General features: G+C 43.9%; 1 protein-coding gene across 1 annotated transcript in view; it reads left to right on the plus strand.

Moving 5' to 3' along the window:
* The first annotated feature begins 9,266 nt into the window (after positions 1–9,266).
* Positions 9,267–16,032, plus strand: part of LOC130493381 (zinc finger protein 208-like) — a 225,802-nt gene continuing 219,036 nt past the window's right edge. Inside the window, exons 1-2 of the mRNA XM_056867101.1 lie at positions 9,267–9,384; positions 12,171–13,061. Of these exons, the coding sequence (XP_056723079.1) occupies positions 9,351–9,384; positions 12,171–13,061 (925 nt within the window). The 5' untranslated portion in view covers positions 9,267–9,350. The remainder of the gene's footprint in view (positions 9,385–12,170; positions 13,062–16,032) is intronic.

A 16,032-nucleotide genomic window follows, 5' to 3' on the forward strand; every position in this document is an offset into this window, starting at 1 on the left:
CAGTTGTGGGACACTTTAAATGCAATCAATGTCTCGCGTGTAACTTTGCCTTGGAGGTGAAGGAGTTTAAAAGAACGGACTCTGCTTTTAATTTTGAAATACGTTCTTTCTCTAATTGTAATACGAAATATTGTATTTATTGCCTCATTTGTCCGTGCCAACTTATTTATGTTGGCTCTAGCATTCGACCGATTAAAGCACGTATTTTGGAACACAGGTCCAGGATCAGGGCGGGCATAACCACAGCCCCGGTTGTTGATCATTTTTTAAAGTGTAAACATAATGAGAATGATCTTAGATTTTTTGTAATTTGGCGGTTACATGCTAGTAGATTTAATAAGAGTGACAATGAAAGAATTCTGAGACGCAAGGAATCCTATTTTATACATATTTTGAATACCATGGCTCCTCATGGCTTAAACTTGGAGAACGATTTGTCTTGCTTCTTGTAAAAATGTACTGTCACTTTAAAAATCATTCTCTGATGTAGGAACGACAGCTGCCACAAGGCTTGCACACCGGATGGCTATTTAAGGTACTAAATGCATTGCTGCAATAATGCCACAGGAGTCCTTACCTGGAGTGGAAGGAATCCAATATCTTACCCCTTTGGGGAAGAATTTTGCACTTTAATCTTGAATATGGTATTCAGCTGAAACCTGACATTATGAATGGTGATGTATAACTGCACGCAGTATATATTTTTGTAAGTATATGAAGTAATTTTGTATGTATTTAATTATTAACTGATTTTTAATTGTAGTAAATTATTACTTAACATAGAATGGATGATAAGAAGCTTGAGACTATGGAAAAGATTTATTTATTGTGTTGTATAGGAAGAACTGAGGAAGAATTGGGCTTCGTGCTCCGAAACGATCGTTTTCTCCTTCAATAGCCTGCTGTGCTGCAAAGAAAGAGATACACCTTAAAAGGACATTTTCTAGTGAACTTTTTCTCCTTCAATAGCCTGCTGTGCTGCAAAGAAAGAAATACACCTTAAAAGGACATTTTTTTGTGAACTTTGCTTCAATACTTACTAGTTAAAGGAATTAATTGTGTACTTACCTGTTGAAACATCCTGCAAATAAGTAAAAATACACTTGTTGTTGGCAATATATGGTGTTGGTGGTTATATTACCACATACTGTAAAGATTTAGCCAGAATATATTTGGCATCATTTATGGCTGGATTCCTGTACTGAACTGCCAGGTAGTAGCAGGAGATCTCCGGCTAATTCACTGGCTCCCAATCGGGGGTCCGTGGACCCCCAGGGGTCCCCGAGAACTAAATTAAGGTCCACGAAACAAAGTTATAAACCCATAATAAATTAATATTTTCAATTAAAAGTTCTCTATTATAAAAATATATATTCAAATATTATTCTAAGTTTAATGTTTAATTAACAGTTATGATTAAAGTTTATTTTCAAATTCTCTGAATTTTTATTTTGAACCTTGGGGTCCCTGCACCGAACAAAAAAGTCCTAGTGGTCCCTGATCAAAAAAAGGTTGGGAACAACTGATCTCCAGCCGATAGAGATCAGATCACCTGGAGAAAAATGGCAGCTTTGGCAATTGAACTCTATGGCATCGAAGTCCCTCCCCTCCCCAAACCCCGCCCTCCTCAGGCCCCGCCCGCACAATCTCCTGCCAGTTGAGAAGAGGGACCTGGCAACCCTAATTGTAAGGTTGCCAGGCCCCCCTTGGCCACTGGCAGGAGAGGGGCGGGTAGAGGTGCCAGATGCAGGTTGGAAAACTCCTGGAGATTTGGGGATGGAGCCTGGGGAGGAGCAGGGAATGCAATGCCATGGAGCCCACCCTCCAAAGCATCCTTTTTTCCCAGGGGAGCTGATCTCTGCTATCTGGAGATGAGCTAGTAGTAGAAAAGGGCAAGAGTCCAGTAGCACCTTAAAGACTAACAAAAATATTTTCTCAGTGGGTAGCCGTGTTAGTCTGTTTGCAGTAGTAGAAAAGGGCAAGAGTCCAGTAGCACCTTAAAGACTAACAAAAATATTTTCTGGTAGGGTATGAGCTTTTGTGAGCCACAGCTCACTTCTTCAGATACAGCTAGAATGTGAATCAATCGGTCTTTAAGTAGAGGAACAGTATGTAAATGTGAATAGCAGGCTTGATGGGATTAGGTGTGATATGCAGAAGAGTCTGTGATGTCCAGGGAAGAGATGGGTGTGGAGAAATCAGCATTGGTAATGGGCCATGAATGCAAGGTCTTTATTCAGCCGAGGTAAATGCATTGACTTTAGTTTGAATATCAACTGTAATTCAGCAGTTTCTCTTTCCAATCTCCCTTTAAAATTCCTTTGTAAGAGAACTGCTACTCTTAAATCTGCAACAGAATGTCCTGGAAGGTTGAAATGTTCACCCACTGGTTTTTGAATATTGTGGTTTCTGATGTCAGACATCACAGACTCTTCTGCATATCACACCTAATCCCATCAAGCCTGCTATTCACATTTACATACTGTTCCTCTACTTAAAGACCGATGGATTCCCATTCTAGCTGTATCTGAAGAAGTGAGCTGTGGCTCACGAAAGCTCATACCCTACCAGAAAATATTTGTGTTAGTCTTTAAGGCACTACTGGACTCTGGCCCTTTTCTACTACTGCGGACAAACTAACACGGCTGACCCACTGTGCATTATCTTCATGGAGATGAGCTGTCATTGTGGGGGGTCCTCAGGTCCCGCCTGGAGGCGGGCATCCCTATGTCTTGTCCTCTGCCTGGCTCAAGAGGAAGCCTTCTGCCAGGGCCACCCCCTGGGCAATGGTCTCTGGGCCTCCTGCCCTGACCCAGCTCTGCATCTCCCCGGGGGGCAGGAGGGCCAGGAACTGCTCCAGGACCACCAGGTCCAGCATCTCCTCCTTGCTGCGCCTTCCTGGCTCCAGCCACTGGCTGCACAGGTAGCAAAAGTCCTGGTTGCAAAAGTCCTGGTTGCAAAAGTCCTGGTTGCAAAACTGCCCAAAGATCTGATGCTGCAATATCTGCGCTGGAGGTGTTGTTGCAGCTCAGGGTTTCTTGGTGCGCAAAATATCTTCCTTCTTTGCAGCCTGGAGAGCAGCATGCAAGCCTTTCCGTGCTCCAGGGAGGAAGGGTTAAAGGGACAGAGAGAGTCCGGATTCCTAGAGAAGGAAGGAGGGATTGTGAGGTCAGTTCCGGACCAGGCTGCCTTCCTCCCTCCCTCCTCCTCCTCCTCCTCCTCCTCCTCCATCGCCGTTGCGAGCTCCTTGCCGGGCAGATCTGGTGAGCTGGGCGCATTTGGGCTGGGGCGTTTGGGTCTCTCTTCTGGATCTTGCAGGAACAGGAGGGGTTGCAATAGGGGAAATGCCAGGCAAAGGAGAGACCCCCCTCCCCTGCCCTAGATGGGGGCTTTGGGGGGAGGCAGAGGTCATCTGGCCTGCTTGGGGAGGCTGGCCCCTGGGGGAAATTGGCTAAGTAGCAGGGACCCTGTTTTCCCCATGGAGGGAGGGGGCATCCCACTGAAAACATTGCGGTCACAGATGATCCTGAGTTACACCTGCCAAGAGCCACCCCACGGGCCCCTGGACCCAAATCCCCCCCCCCCATAACCCTAATTCAAACCAAATATTGTAACAAAACCCAATCATAATGCACAGTGGGTCAGCCGTGTTAGTCTATCTGTGTGTGTGTGTGTGTTAAGTGCCATCAAGTCGCTTCCGACTCATGGCGACCCTATGAATGAAAGTCCTCCAAAATGTCCTATCTTTGACAGCCTTGCTCAGATCTTGCAAATTGAAGGCTGTGGCTTCCTTTAGTCTATCTGCAGTAGTCGAAAAGGGCCAGAGTCCAGTAGCGCCTTAAAGACTAACAAGAATATTTTCTGGTAGGGTAGGTGCTTTCGTGAGCCACCGCTCACTTCTTCAGAAAACCCAATCATGCAAACACATCTTTTCTTTGCAACCCCTCTCCCATCTTCCGGCGGGGACAGAAGGACTCCGAGATCTCCATTCCACCTTGTAATCTGACAAAGGGAGCTGTGACTCTTGAAAGCTCGTACCTCCCTCCCCCAAATCTTGTTGGACTCGACTGGTTTCCTATCTAGCGTTATTCTGCTGTGGCTCAGCTTGGTTCAATCCCCGGCATCTCCAGTTAAAGGGACTAGGCAAGTAGGTGATCCGAAAGACCCCTGCCTGAGACCCTGGAGAGCCGCTGCTGGTCTGAGTAGACAATACTGACTTTTTTTTTTAATTTTTTTAAATTTTTATAATAAAACATAAACACAAAAAAGAATAAAAAAAATAAAAAAATAATACATTTAAAAACAACAACAAAAAAACATGTTCAGCGCACGACTTATCCACTAATACAATATTCAATTCACTAAATTCCATCGTACCCTGAATCCAAATCCCACCCCCCACCACAGTGCCCTTCACCATTGGACTTCCGATGGAGTGTTATGACATTACCAAATATATCTATAATTATATCATATTTAAAATCATATTATACTATAGTTCGTTAACTATACTTTTAAAATCCGTTTTTGCCACTTTGTCCCAATATGCAGTAGCCTTTAACCATGTAAATTTAAATTCCTCCATGTCTTTACCATGTAAAAAAACTGTAATTTTGGCCATCCGCATATATGTCCATAATTTTTCTCTCCACTCTTTAATTGAAGGTTTATTTGTTTGCTTCCATTTTTTTGCAATTGTAATTCTTGCTGCGGCAAAACTGTATTGACATATGACTCTATCACCTTTATCTAAATCTTTTTTTGAAATACCCAATAAACAAAAGGCGGGATCTCTTTTAATTATTGATTTAGTCAAATTATTAGTTTCCTTCAAAACTAATCTCCAAAACCTCCTTATTTTTTTACAAAACCACCAAACATGCATAAATGTACCTGTTTCCATACCACATTTCCAACATAAAGTTTCGTCATTTTTCTTCATTTTACTTAACAATACTGGGGTTATATGCCATCTATAAAAAATTTTATACAAGTTCTCTCTTATTTCATTTGAAATGGTAAACTTAAATTCCTTTTCCCATAAGTTTTCCCATATTTCCAGATCCATATTATAACCTAAATCTCTCATCCATTTCAACATCACCGGCTTAATCCTTTCTTGTTCTAAATTTATTTCTATAAGTAATTTATATACCCTCCCTATCAATCCTTTATTGCCCTTAGAAAGTATAATCTCAAATTTGAGACAATACTGACTTTGATGGACCGAGGGTCTGATTCGATCTAAGGCAGCTTCATGTGTTTACTGTGAAAAGAATAATAATTGTGCATTAAGTTATAAACAACAAGGGAAAAGGGACATAATTATTTTTTTAAAGGTTTTTGCTTAATTTATGGTTTACACTGTGCAGGATATGGTGCAAAAATAAAATAAAAGATTGAGCAGAATCCGTAAAATTCCCCAGCCAAGGGACGAAGGCAGAATACTGCAGTGTACTATCAATTACCGGGGAATAAGCCCCACTGAATGAAGTGAAGACATCACACTCTCTCAAAAAATAGTCAACCGAAAAAGTATTTAAAGAGGCTGTGGCTCAGTAGTGTAGCACACCTGCTCGGTATGCAGAAGGTCCTCAGTTAAACCCCCAGCATCTCTAGTTAAAAGGATCAGATTAGGAAGCTCACCCTGAGACCCTGGAGAGCTGCTGCCAGTCTGAGTAGACATTACCGATTCTGATGGACCAAAAGGTCAGATTCAGTATAAGGCAGCTTTGTGTGTGTGCATTCGATGCTTAAAGGAGAAGGAAAATTGGGGAGATGTGAAAAATTGGTTGCATCCTCTGTGGAGAGGAGGCACATTAACCAAGTCCCACAAGGTTTCCCTGAGGTGGCTGTTTCCTCTCCTCACCACAGGAGGCTTTCAGTTTTTTTTAATATCCCTATAATATCATTATAGGGATATAATATTATAACAAATAAATGTACCATGCTCTCTGAATTTCCAGCTTTCATTTAAAAAAAGGCCCTAGCCCTTTCCATTGTGGAGTTATAAGGAGGAAAACGTATCTCTACAATAGAAAGGGTTAGACACTTAGTTTAAAAAAAAAACGAAATGTGGGAATTTAGAGAACCTGACACACATGTCTCTGCAATTTTATCCCCCCCCCTCCGTCCTCCCCCTTTGGCGGCTCTACCTAGACTCTGCAGATGGGTGAGTCAAGAGGTTTGCAGATGATCCCAGATCATTCAGGAGGGAGAAACGTAGAGTCAACTGCCAAGAGCTCCAATGAAGTTCATTATATAAATAAGCTGACATTTCACTAAAAGATGATAAAATATTAAGGGATAGGCAGCTAAAATGCATATCAACAATGAAACTGGGTCAATAGTTTGACCAAGTGCCAAAGGAATTGATGTGGGGAGGGAGTTCTTGGGCTGTGGTACCCACAAGAGAAGGCCCTGCCTCTTTAGAAAGTGGGGCTACCCAGTGCAGGACCTGCAAGGGTGATCACGGTTGTATTCATGAAGCTTCTGAACTGGTTTCAAAGGTAACATACAGAAGGCATTTTAGTAATCTATCCTGATCACTAATGTACACTAATGGGGTGTGAGCAAGTGGTGGTTTACCGAGGCAAGCGTCTTGAGGTCAGGTGGCTAAGTGAAAGCAAACATTGCTAGAAAAAGGGGTGGAATATGAACCAGCCAGTATTAGAATGTCTTCATATAAATCTCAGGTGCAGCTGCATTTGTCCATCACTACATGCAGTTGACAGACTGTAGATTGAAGACAGAAATAGAGAACGTCACTCACTGTTGTCTTAATTTAGGGGATTCCTTGTTTCAGAATAGGGTGATGGCCACAAGCTTAGAGGGCTTTAGAAAGGAGGCTAGAGAAATTAATGGGGAAGGCCTGATGATGGCTAAAGGGACCCTCTCTGTGCTGTCCAGTCTGGAGACTGTCACGGTTTGCTCACAAAAAATCTTGTTGTCTTTGCAGGACTTAGGAGCTCCACCCTGTTTGCCTGACCAGGCCCGAAAGGAGGAATTTGCAGCATAACGGAATCGAAATAATAAATAAATAAATACATCTGTTAGTCAGGCTGCAAGCTGATAAGATGGAAGAGTATGAATTATCTGGCCCTGAAGCAGGAAAAGGAGTTCACACTCTCCAGGCTATGAAGTATGAGGAATTCCAGGAAAGCTCCGCACCAAAAATTCTGAGCACCAATACATCTTGCTCAGATGCACAGCCCCAGAGCTTCAGGCACTTTCTCTGCCAGGAGGCCAAGGGCCCGCGGGAGATTTGCAGCAGACTCCATGATCTTTGCTGTCAGTGGCTGGAGCCGGAAAGGTGCACCAAGGAGATGTTGGACCTGGCTGTCCTGGAGCAGTTCCTGGCCGTCCTGCCCCCGGAGATGCAGAGCTCGGTCAGGGAATGCAAACCGGAGACCAGTTCCCAGGCGGTGGCCCTAGCAGAAGGCTTCCTCTTGAGCCAGGCAGAGGACACAATTCAGGAAGTGCAGGTGAGAAAGTTTCCTCCTGGGATCTCCAAAAGGGCTGAAGATGAAACAGACTATCTTAAACCCCCTCCCCTTTTTAGTGCTGACCCCCCCTGAAAATCAGCCTTGAAATATCCTTTGCTGTACCCCAATCCTCGTCTTTCCCCTTGTTTGTCATCTTTCTCCTTTTTTTCAGGGTCCGTCAAAAGGGGTTGCAGATTTCCCTGAGGCAGAGTGGATTCCATCAGATCCAAGGCAGAGTTCACTGTTCGGGGAAGTACCTTGGGATGTTGAAGGAGATGCCAACTCTCTGGGTAAGGATTAATGGGGCGGGTGACAGTTTGGTCTCTGATACAAAACTGGGTTTGGGGATAATCACAGCTAAGCACCAGGAAAGGGGGAAGCAGAATAAATAAAGGACAAGATCAGGTGGATGCTCTCGAAAGAAGTACCGCAGCCACAGTCTCCAGTGGAGGTCTTCCACATCACCTACTACCTGGTCCTTTTCACTGGAGATGCCGGGGATTAAGCCTGGGACCTTCTGCATGTCAAGCAGATGCTCTACCATTGAGCCACGGCTCCTCCCATACATCCAACGTGGAGACTTTTGGAGTCAAGATTCTCTGTGTAGAGAGGGTGTTTCCCTGCAAAAAGCTGAACTATAAAATGCAGGTGAAGAATAATGAATTCATTTTATTTGAGCCCTTGTCTAGCAGAGTATCTTCTCCCCCGTAAGCACTCTAGGGCACTTTCACACAGCCCAAATAATGCACTTTCAATCCACTTTCTGTGCACCTTAACTATCGTTTGCAAGTGGATTTTGCCAGTTCACACAGTAAAATCCACCTTCAAAGTGCATTGAAAGTGTAATGAAAGTGCATTATTTGGGCTGTGTGAAAGCGCCCTATGACTGCCTCCCCAGAATTCTGATCCCTGCTGCAAATACCCATCAGTTTCTGGCTCTGGCTGGTTTCCATAAAGAAGCAGGGCTTATTTTTTCGGGGGGTGGGGTGGCTGGCTCCAGAATTGTCCCTTTGCCTGGAGTTTAAGATTATTTTCTCCCTTAAAACTCTGTGCATGTGTATTATTGTTTCTTGTTTGCAAAACAAGTGGAGGACTCATCATGTGTTAGGAAGAGCTGGTGCGTTTGGCAATTTTCATGCCTCACGTTTGAGACTCTGACTGGTGGTATTATGCTAGCTACTGTTGATTCATCATCACTGTTTGGGTGGTTTTAAACAGTTTTTTTTTATGTCTACCAAACTGTTGTTAGAAAGGCAGTCTCGAAATAAATAAGTGGAAATACTCAGGCATGAAGATTACAGGCAGGATGAATAAGAACCAATAAATTCGGAATAGATCAGACACAGCCATAGAAATGTTTTCCCCTAGGAATCTGTATGAGCTTAATGAGTTACAAGCAGGAGAATCTGTATGAGCTTAATGAGTTACAAGCAGGAGAAACTTACAGGGCTCCAGAAGTGGGAATCATCCCCTGGTCTTCAGCCAGGCAATAAGCAGCAGCATAAATATCTTCCATCCTCTCTTCTCTCCCTCACAGGTAGTGGCAGGATACTGCCTGGTTGTTCTGGGCCTCCCCCTCTCTGTGGAAGAGCTAAATCATCTTCTGTGCAGCCAGATGAGGTAGGGAAGAGATCCTAGGGGAGAAGGGCTGGGAAAAACCCAGATACTCCCAAAGGATCCTACAGGAGAACTCCCACACACCTCACCTTCATTCTCTGATAAGACTGTTATGTTCATTATCTGCGAGAAGAAAACATTTCTCTCTTCTTTCAGAGTCTGGTAACCTTTGAGGATGTGGCTGTGTACTTCTCAGAGGAAGAATGGGCTCTCCTGGACCCGGACCAAAAGGATCTGCATAAAGAAGTCATGGAGGAGAACTGCAGGAATCTGGCCTTTCTGGGTATGCCTCCCTCTTTGGCCTTTTTTGGCTGATACTATTAGTAGGAATTTCTGCTTTCATTCCTTGGAGCTTAGTTTAGTTGTAGGTCCGTGTTGGCGAACCTATGGCACGGGTGCCACTTCCGGCACGCGCAGCCCTCTCTGCCGGCACGCGTGGTTCCTCCAAGCCGCTGGCCATTCCGGCTCTGCCCTGCCCCGGATGGGGGGAAATGTGCATCTGGAGAGTGGCAAATCCAAGGCAAAACTTCCTATACTTGAGTGGCCTCTTTCTTTCTCCGTCTCCCTCTGTCCTTTTCTTTCCCTATTTTTCTTTCTCTCCCTCGCTCCATTTCTTTCTCCCATTCTCTTTTTCTTTCTTTCTTTCTTTCTTTCTTTCTTTCTTTCTTTCTCTCCCTCCCTTTCTTCCCTTTCCCCCTCCCTTCCCTTTCTTCCTTCTTTCCTTCCTTCCTTCTTTCCCTCCAGAGGCTTCTCGGGCGCCCTCTGGGTCGGTGCAGGCGGAGGGGCGTGCAGTCCTTTTCCACCTTTGAAGTGCCCACAAGCCATCCTCCAAACACCTTTCCATTTGTCTTGATATGTAGAGAGAAAACACTAAAGAACTAGTTCCCAATCTCCAGGTACTAGCTGGAGATCTCCTGCTATTACAAGTGATCTCCAACCAATAGAGATCAGTTCCCCTGGAAAAAATTGCCATTTTGGCAATTGGTCTCTATGGCACTGAAGTCCTTCTCCAAACCCCGCCCTTCTCAGGCGCCACCCCAAAAACCTCCCACTCATGACAAAGAGGAACTTGGCAACCCTAGCCTCTCCCTCTGGGCCCCCTCTGGGGGTGGTATTCAGGTTAAATCGCCGCATTGGCACTCGGCGATAAATAAGTGGGTTTTGGATTGCAGTTTGGGCACTCGGACTCTGAAAGGTTCGCCATCACTGTTGTAGGTTGTAGTTGTAGCTATTTATACTGGAGACCCCAAGGACAACCTGTCTAAAACTCGAGTGATAGCAATAACATGCACATGAACTCACCTTTTTGGTAAATTAGCAGAGCAGCCAACAGCCAATCAGGATTCATGTAAGGGCTGGAGGAGCCCAATGGGATGGTAGAGTGAAAAAAGAAATAAAGTTTCAGTTAAATAGGGTTTGAATCTTCAGAGAGGGAGACTGGCGAGATCCTGAGTCTTCAGAGAGAGATTGGCGAGATCCTGACTCAAAGTTCAGTGTGAGCAGGCTATACAAATGAACATGTGGAAATAGAGTTTACGTCTCCAGAGTGTTCTATTAGAGAGGGCGATCTGATTGTGTAAATTTAGGCAGATTGTGAGAGGGAAGGGAGGAAGGATGAGCCAGTGCTCTGCTCTTGTAGTGGTCCTTTCCTACATGCCCAGGGTAATGCCAATTGTCACTTTGGGGTCAGGAAGGAATTTTCCTCCAGGCCAGATTGGCCATGGATCCTGGAGGTTCTTTGCCATCTTCTGGGCATGGAGTAGGGGTTACTGGGGAGTGGTGGGGGTAGCTGTGAATTTCCTGTGTTATGCAGGGGGTTGGACTAGATGACCCTGGAGGTCCCTTCAAGTTCTGTGTTTCTGTGGCTGTAAAATTTCCCCCACGATTTGCCTCCTCAGGGTGCTTTCAAAAAATGTTGGGCATCAGGTGCCACCTTCTGCCTGTAGACTGGATCTTGTCATTCACAGCATTTTCCCCTACTACATATTTAAAGTTCTGGAAGAGGTTTCCTTCCATTGTTTTGAACATATAGGGCATATATGAGACTCTTCAGAATGACTGGTTTTGAATCCCTGATCATTTATCATTACCAGAAGTGCTGGAAATACTCAGTGTCTCTTTTGGGGTGTGTGTGTTTAAATTCAAATAAGGATTTCAGGTTTCCAAACTGAGCTCCCCTGCTGGGGGGTTGAAGGGCCGCAAATGGTGAGACCAGTTCCTTTATTCCACCCATCCGGCAATTTTATTTATTTATTTAAAACATTTACTAGCCCACCCTTCTCCCATGCAGAACTCAAGGTGGCTTACAATATAAATAAAACATTTAAAAAACTCGATGAAAGCGATATAAATAATACAACAATTATAAAAACACACAAAAAGTCAGTTTAAAAACTCCAATCGGAACTGCCAATAAATGAAAACCAAAATAAATCAAGTACTGTCCTAAATAAAATTGTCTTCAGCTGTCTTGTGAAGATTGGCAGGTGCACCTCCCACGGGAGGGTGTTCCATTATTGTATAATTGCAATGAGTTGTTCTGGTAAAGTCTAGCTAAATGTCACGCACTTGAGACTTCAAAATCTTCTCAGAGAGGAAACTAGGGAATCGCTGTGGGGATCACTGTCAGCCTAGAAAGTGGGCAGACAATGTGGGGTGTGTGTGAAGAACACGAACCAATGGTGGCAAGAGGAGGTCTGTGTAACATCAGTCCATATTAAATACAGTTGAACGTATGAACCTGCAATTGAATCCTCTAATCCTGCATTGTCAACAGTGACCTTCCAAACTCTGAAGTAGAAAAGGGTCTTTTCCAACCATACTACTAGAAATCCTAGGACATGGGTATTAATGGGGCCCTGAAAACCTCCCAGTTGACTTGGTTTAGCATGTTCATCTTGGAACAATGCTCTTTGTATGAGGATAAAGTAGCTACTGTGTGTAAGACTTGTTGACATAGGCGCCATCTGAAAAATAGTATCTTGTTTGCATTTCAGTTGTGAAACTACAAGGTCAAAATAGGTTAATTAATTGGTGGAAAACTCAGTTTCTCTCTCTTTATTCCAACAGAGAGGGAGAGCAAGAGAGGAGGGAAACAGCAGAGAAAGAGATCTGAAGCCCAACAGCAAAGGAGGAAGAAATCCGTTGCTTCTGAAGATTTAAGTTTCCATGGAATTCCAGTTCAAGAGGAAAGTCACAGAGAACACAAATGTTTAGAGTGTGGAAAGAGTTTCAGTCGGAGAACACGCCTTAATTCCCATGAAAGAATCCACACGGGGGAGAAACCATATACGTGCCCAGACTGTGGAAAGTCCTTCATTCAGAAGGAGCACCTCACTTCCCATCAAAGAATACACACTGGGGAAAAACCATATAAATGCTTAGACTGTGGAAGGAGCTTCAGTTGGAGCTCACACCTTTCTTCCCATAGAAGAATTCACACTGGAGAGAAACCATATATATGCTCGGAGTGTGGGAAAAGCTTCCGTCAGAAGGGGGGCCTCACTTCCCATCAAAGAATCCACACAGGAGAGAAACCATATAATTGCTCTGAATGTGGAAAAAGTTTCCGTCACAGCTCGAGTCTTTGTGATCATGAAAGAAACCACACAGGGGAGAAACGTTATAAATGCTCTGAGTGTGGAAAGAGCTTCAAGAAAAGCTCAAACCTTACTTCCCATCAAAGAATTCACACAGTGGAGAAACCATATCATTGCTCAGAGTGTGGAAAAAGCTTCATTCACAGGTCAAGCTTTGCTTCCCATCGCAGAATTCACACTGGGGAGAAACCATATAAGTGCTCCGAGTGTGGAAAGAATTTCAGTTTCAGCTCAAACTTTTATTCTCATCAAAGAATCCACACTGGTGAGAAACCATATAAATGTTATGTGTGTGGAAAGCGCTTCAGCCAGAGCTCAAACCTTACTTCCCATCAAAGAATCTGCACAGGGGAGAAACCATATATATGCTCAGTGTGGAAACAGCTTCAGTCAGTGGTCAATCTTTCCTTCCCATTAAATCTTACACATGGGGATGAAGTCCTATAAATGCTATGAGTTATGGAGAGATCTTGAGGCAGAGCTCACACCTTAATTATCAAAAAATCTGCATAAGGGAGAAACCACATATTTGCTCAGGGTGGAAAAGGCTTCAGTCAATGATTAAGCCTGGCTTCCCATCAAAAAATCCACACGAGACAAATCCAAGCTGTAAATGCCTCCTAATATCTGGCTTTCTGTATTTGGGAAAGTAATAGACTTTGGCTTCTTTACTTCAGGGCTTCTTAAGCAATTATGGACTCTTTAGAGCTCTGTCAAAGCTACTTCCACAGTGATTTTGCCACTGGGACTCTTCCGTTTGCCTGAGTGCAGTGATCTTTGCCATTCGGGGGAGGGACTCTTTCCCTGCTGATTGCCCTACACATCTCAGCAACTTGCAGGGCTGCTGATTCAGTATCCTTCTTGCCCTGCCAGGTGGGTTAGGATTGTGTAGTTCAGTTTTGCTGTAGTTCCGTTCCACTCAGTCCTGGAGGACAGGAACCAGAATGCAATGCTTGTAGATGGCTGCTTTGGCCCTTGGCCTAGTTTTTCCTAACCCTGATGTTCTTTTTGGAAAGATGGCAATCAAATAACCTTTGGATACCATGTGGGCAGGCAGAGATAAATTTAGCAGATACTGCCCAAATCTGCATTATTTTCTATGCTTCAACCCCTAACTGCAGGGGCAGATTTGGCATTAAAATCATCAAGAAAAATCCCGGGGGTGGGATAGAGCTTTCCCCCTGCCCTGGTGCTCAGTAAGGAGGCAAGTAGGTAGGCTGCAACCATGGCATTTACTGCAAGGGCACTGCCAGGTAAAGGGGCTGGCTGGATCAGGAAAGGCAAATTGTGCAGAGCCAACATCCCTGCCTGTGGGTGCAGGATGTGACCAAGCCCTGCTGTTGTGAAAATGGGACTTGGAGTGAGGAGGAGCTGATGCTGCTCTCTGCCATGGAAGCAGGAGGCAGGTGCCTGCCCTAGTCAAGGTCATTCGGCAGCCCAACTGTGGTGGCTCCTTGTCATGTCAGCTGGGCTGCTCCTTACTAGGTGCCTCTTCATAGCCTTGATTTAGAATAGGCTGAAGCTTTTGTGACTCAACCTTTCCTTCCTATCCCTTCCCTCCAATAATCAATGATCTCTTTGCCATTCAGCAGTAAATTTGCTACTCTGGCTCTCATTCCTGCAGTTCACAGCAGTTCTGTAGGACTTGTAGGCTGGAGATAGGATTTAGAAGGCTCAAACCAAAGCAATGATTCCTTCATTAGGTGTTTGGGAGTTGATCTGCTAGCGAGGGGAATAGAGGCCATCTCCACTGGCTCTGATCCAAGAGACTCTTAATTCCAGACAAATAGTTGGAAAGGGGCTGGGAAACAAACTTCAAGAAGAGGGAAGGATCTGTAGGTCAGGAAAGAAAATTGAAGTATCTTTTTTCAAAGCACTACTTCAGTTTTCTGATTTTAGAGGGGCTCCAGAGAATAACCATATTTAGCTCCCTGGAAGAGAAACTAAGGTAACGTCAAAGAGCTAGGAAAAACAATGAGATTACTGGTGCATTATGTGCACAGATATGAGCCCTGCTTCAGCAAGGAAAGAGCAGGATAAAAATCTAATAAAATTAAAATAAAATCCAGTATCAGAAACCAGGTAACGCCAAAGTGACACAAAACAATATGCAACCTTTTGAGTTCTTGAGAACTCTCCAACAGGCTGGATTTGGTGTGTGTGTGGTAAATTTCAGGCGCCGATCTTCTTTTGCTAGTGCAAAATCTTGATATCATGGCCTGAATCATACCCCCCCCAAAAACACACACATCCAAACTGATGAAGACTTCTGAAGAACTCAAAAGCTTATGCTGTTTCGTGTTACTTTGATTAGTCTTAATAAAAGGCATTATGTTGTTCCTGTATTAGGAAGAAGGGTGGAAGTGACTAGTTAACTCAACTTCATTAGTTTATTTTACCATTCAGACATTTGCTCAGTTTTATGTTTTGGCTTCTGAAAGGGCAGATTTATATGTAGTAGCTTTTATGCTGTGGTGTTTGTATTGTGATATTTTATTGTAGACGTTATGAGCCTCTTTATGTAACACTGTTTTTTCTGATGTTACTTGCTGTTTTCCTTTTTATTCTTTTTATTTTTGTAACCCGCCTATTGACCTAGAGTACAGGCTTTAAATAAACAAGCATAAATGAGAAGAAGTCTTTTAATTAAACTGTTATTCTTACAGTACTCACATAAGAACATAAGAAAGGCCCTGCTGGATCAGACCAAGGCCCATCAAGTCCAGCAGTCTGTTCACACAGTGGCCAACCAGGGGCCTTTAGGAAGCCACCAACAAGTCGAGTGCAGCAGCACCATCCTGCCTGTGTTCCACCGCACCCAAAATAATAGGCATGCTCCTCTGATACTAGAGAGAATAGGTATGGAGCATGACTAGTATCCATTCGAACTAATAGCCATGAATACCCCTTTCCTTTATGGATATGTCCACTCCCCTCTTAAAGCCCTCCAAGCTGGCAGCAATCACTACATCCTGGGGCAGGGAGTTCCATAATTTAACTATGCATTGTGTGAAAAAATACTTCCTTTTATCTGTTTTGAATCTCTCACCATCCAGCTTTAGCAGATGACCCAGATGACTCACAAGAGCTGATAATCAGTTTAGAAGATTTTTGTGATGCTTGAATACTTTTCTGGGTTCTTTAGCAAATTAATACATTCCTGTACTCATTTTGGAAGGAACAATAAACCTCAACAGTCATTATCTGCCATTCCTTTAGCTGCCCTTGACCAGTAGTGCCTACTATTTCTGTGCCTTGGTTTTATCACCTTATTCTATATAAATAAAGGGCTATGTCTGTCCATCTGCCTATGGCAAGTATAGCTCCTCAGA

This window comes from Euleptes europaea, chromosome 1, assembly GCF_029931775.1.
Source record: "Euleptes europaea isolate rEulEur1 chromosome 1, rEulEur1.hap1, whole genome shotgun sequence".
Taxonomy (NCBI): domain Eukaryota; kingdom Metazoa; phylum Chordata; class Lepidosauria; order Squamata; family Sphaerodactylidae; genus Euleptes; species Euleptes europaea.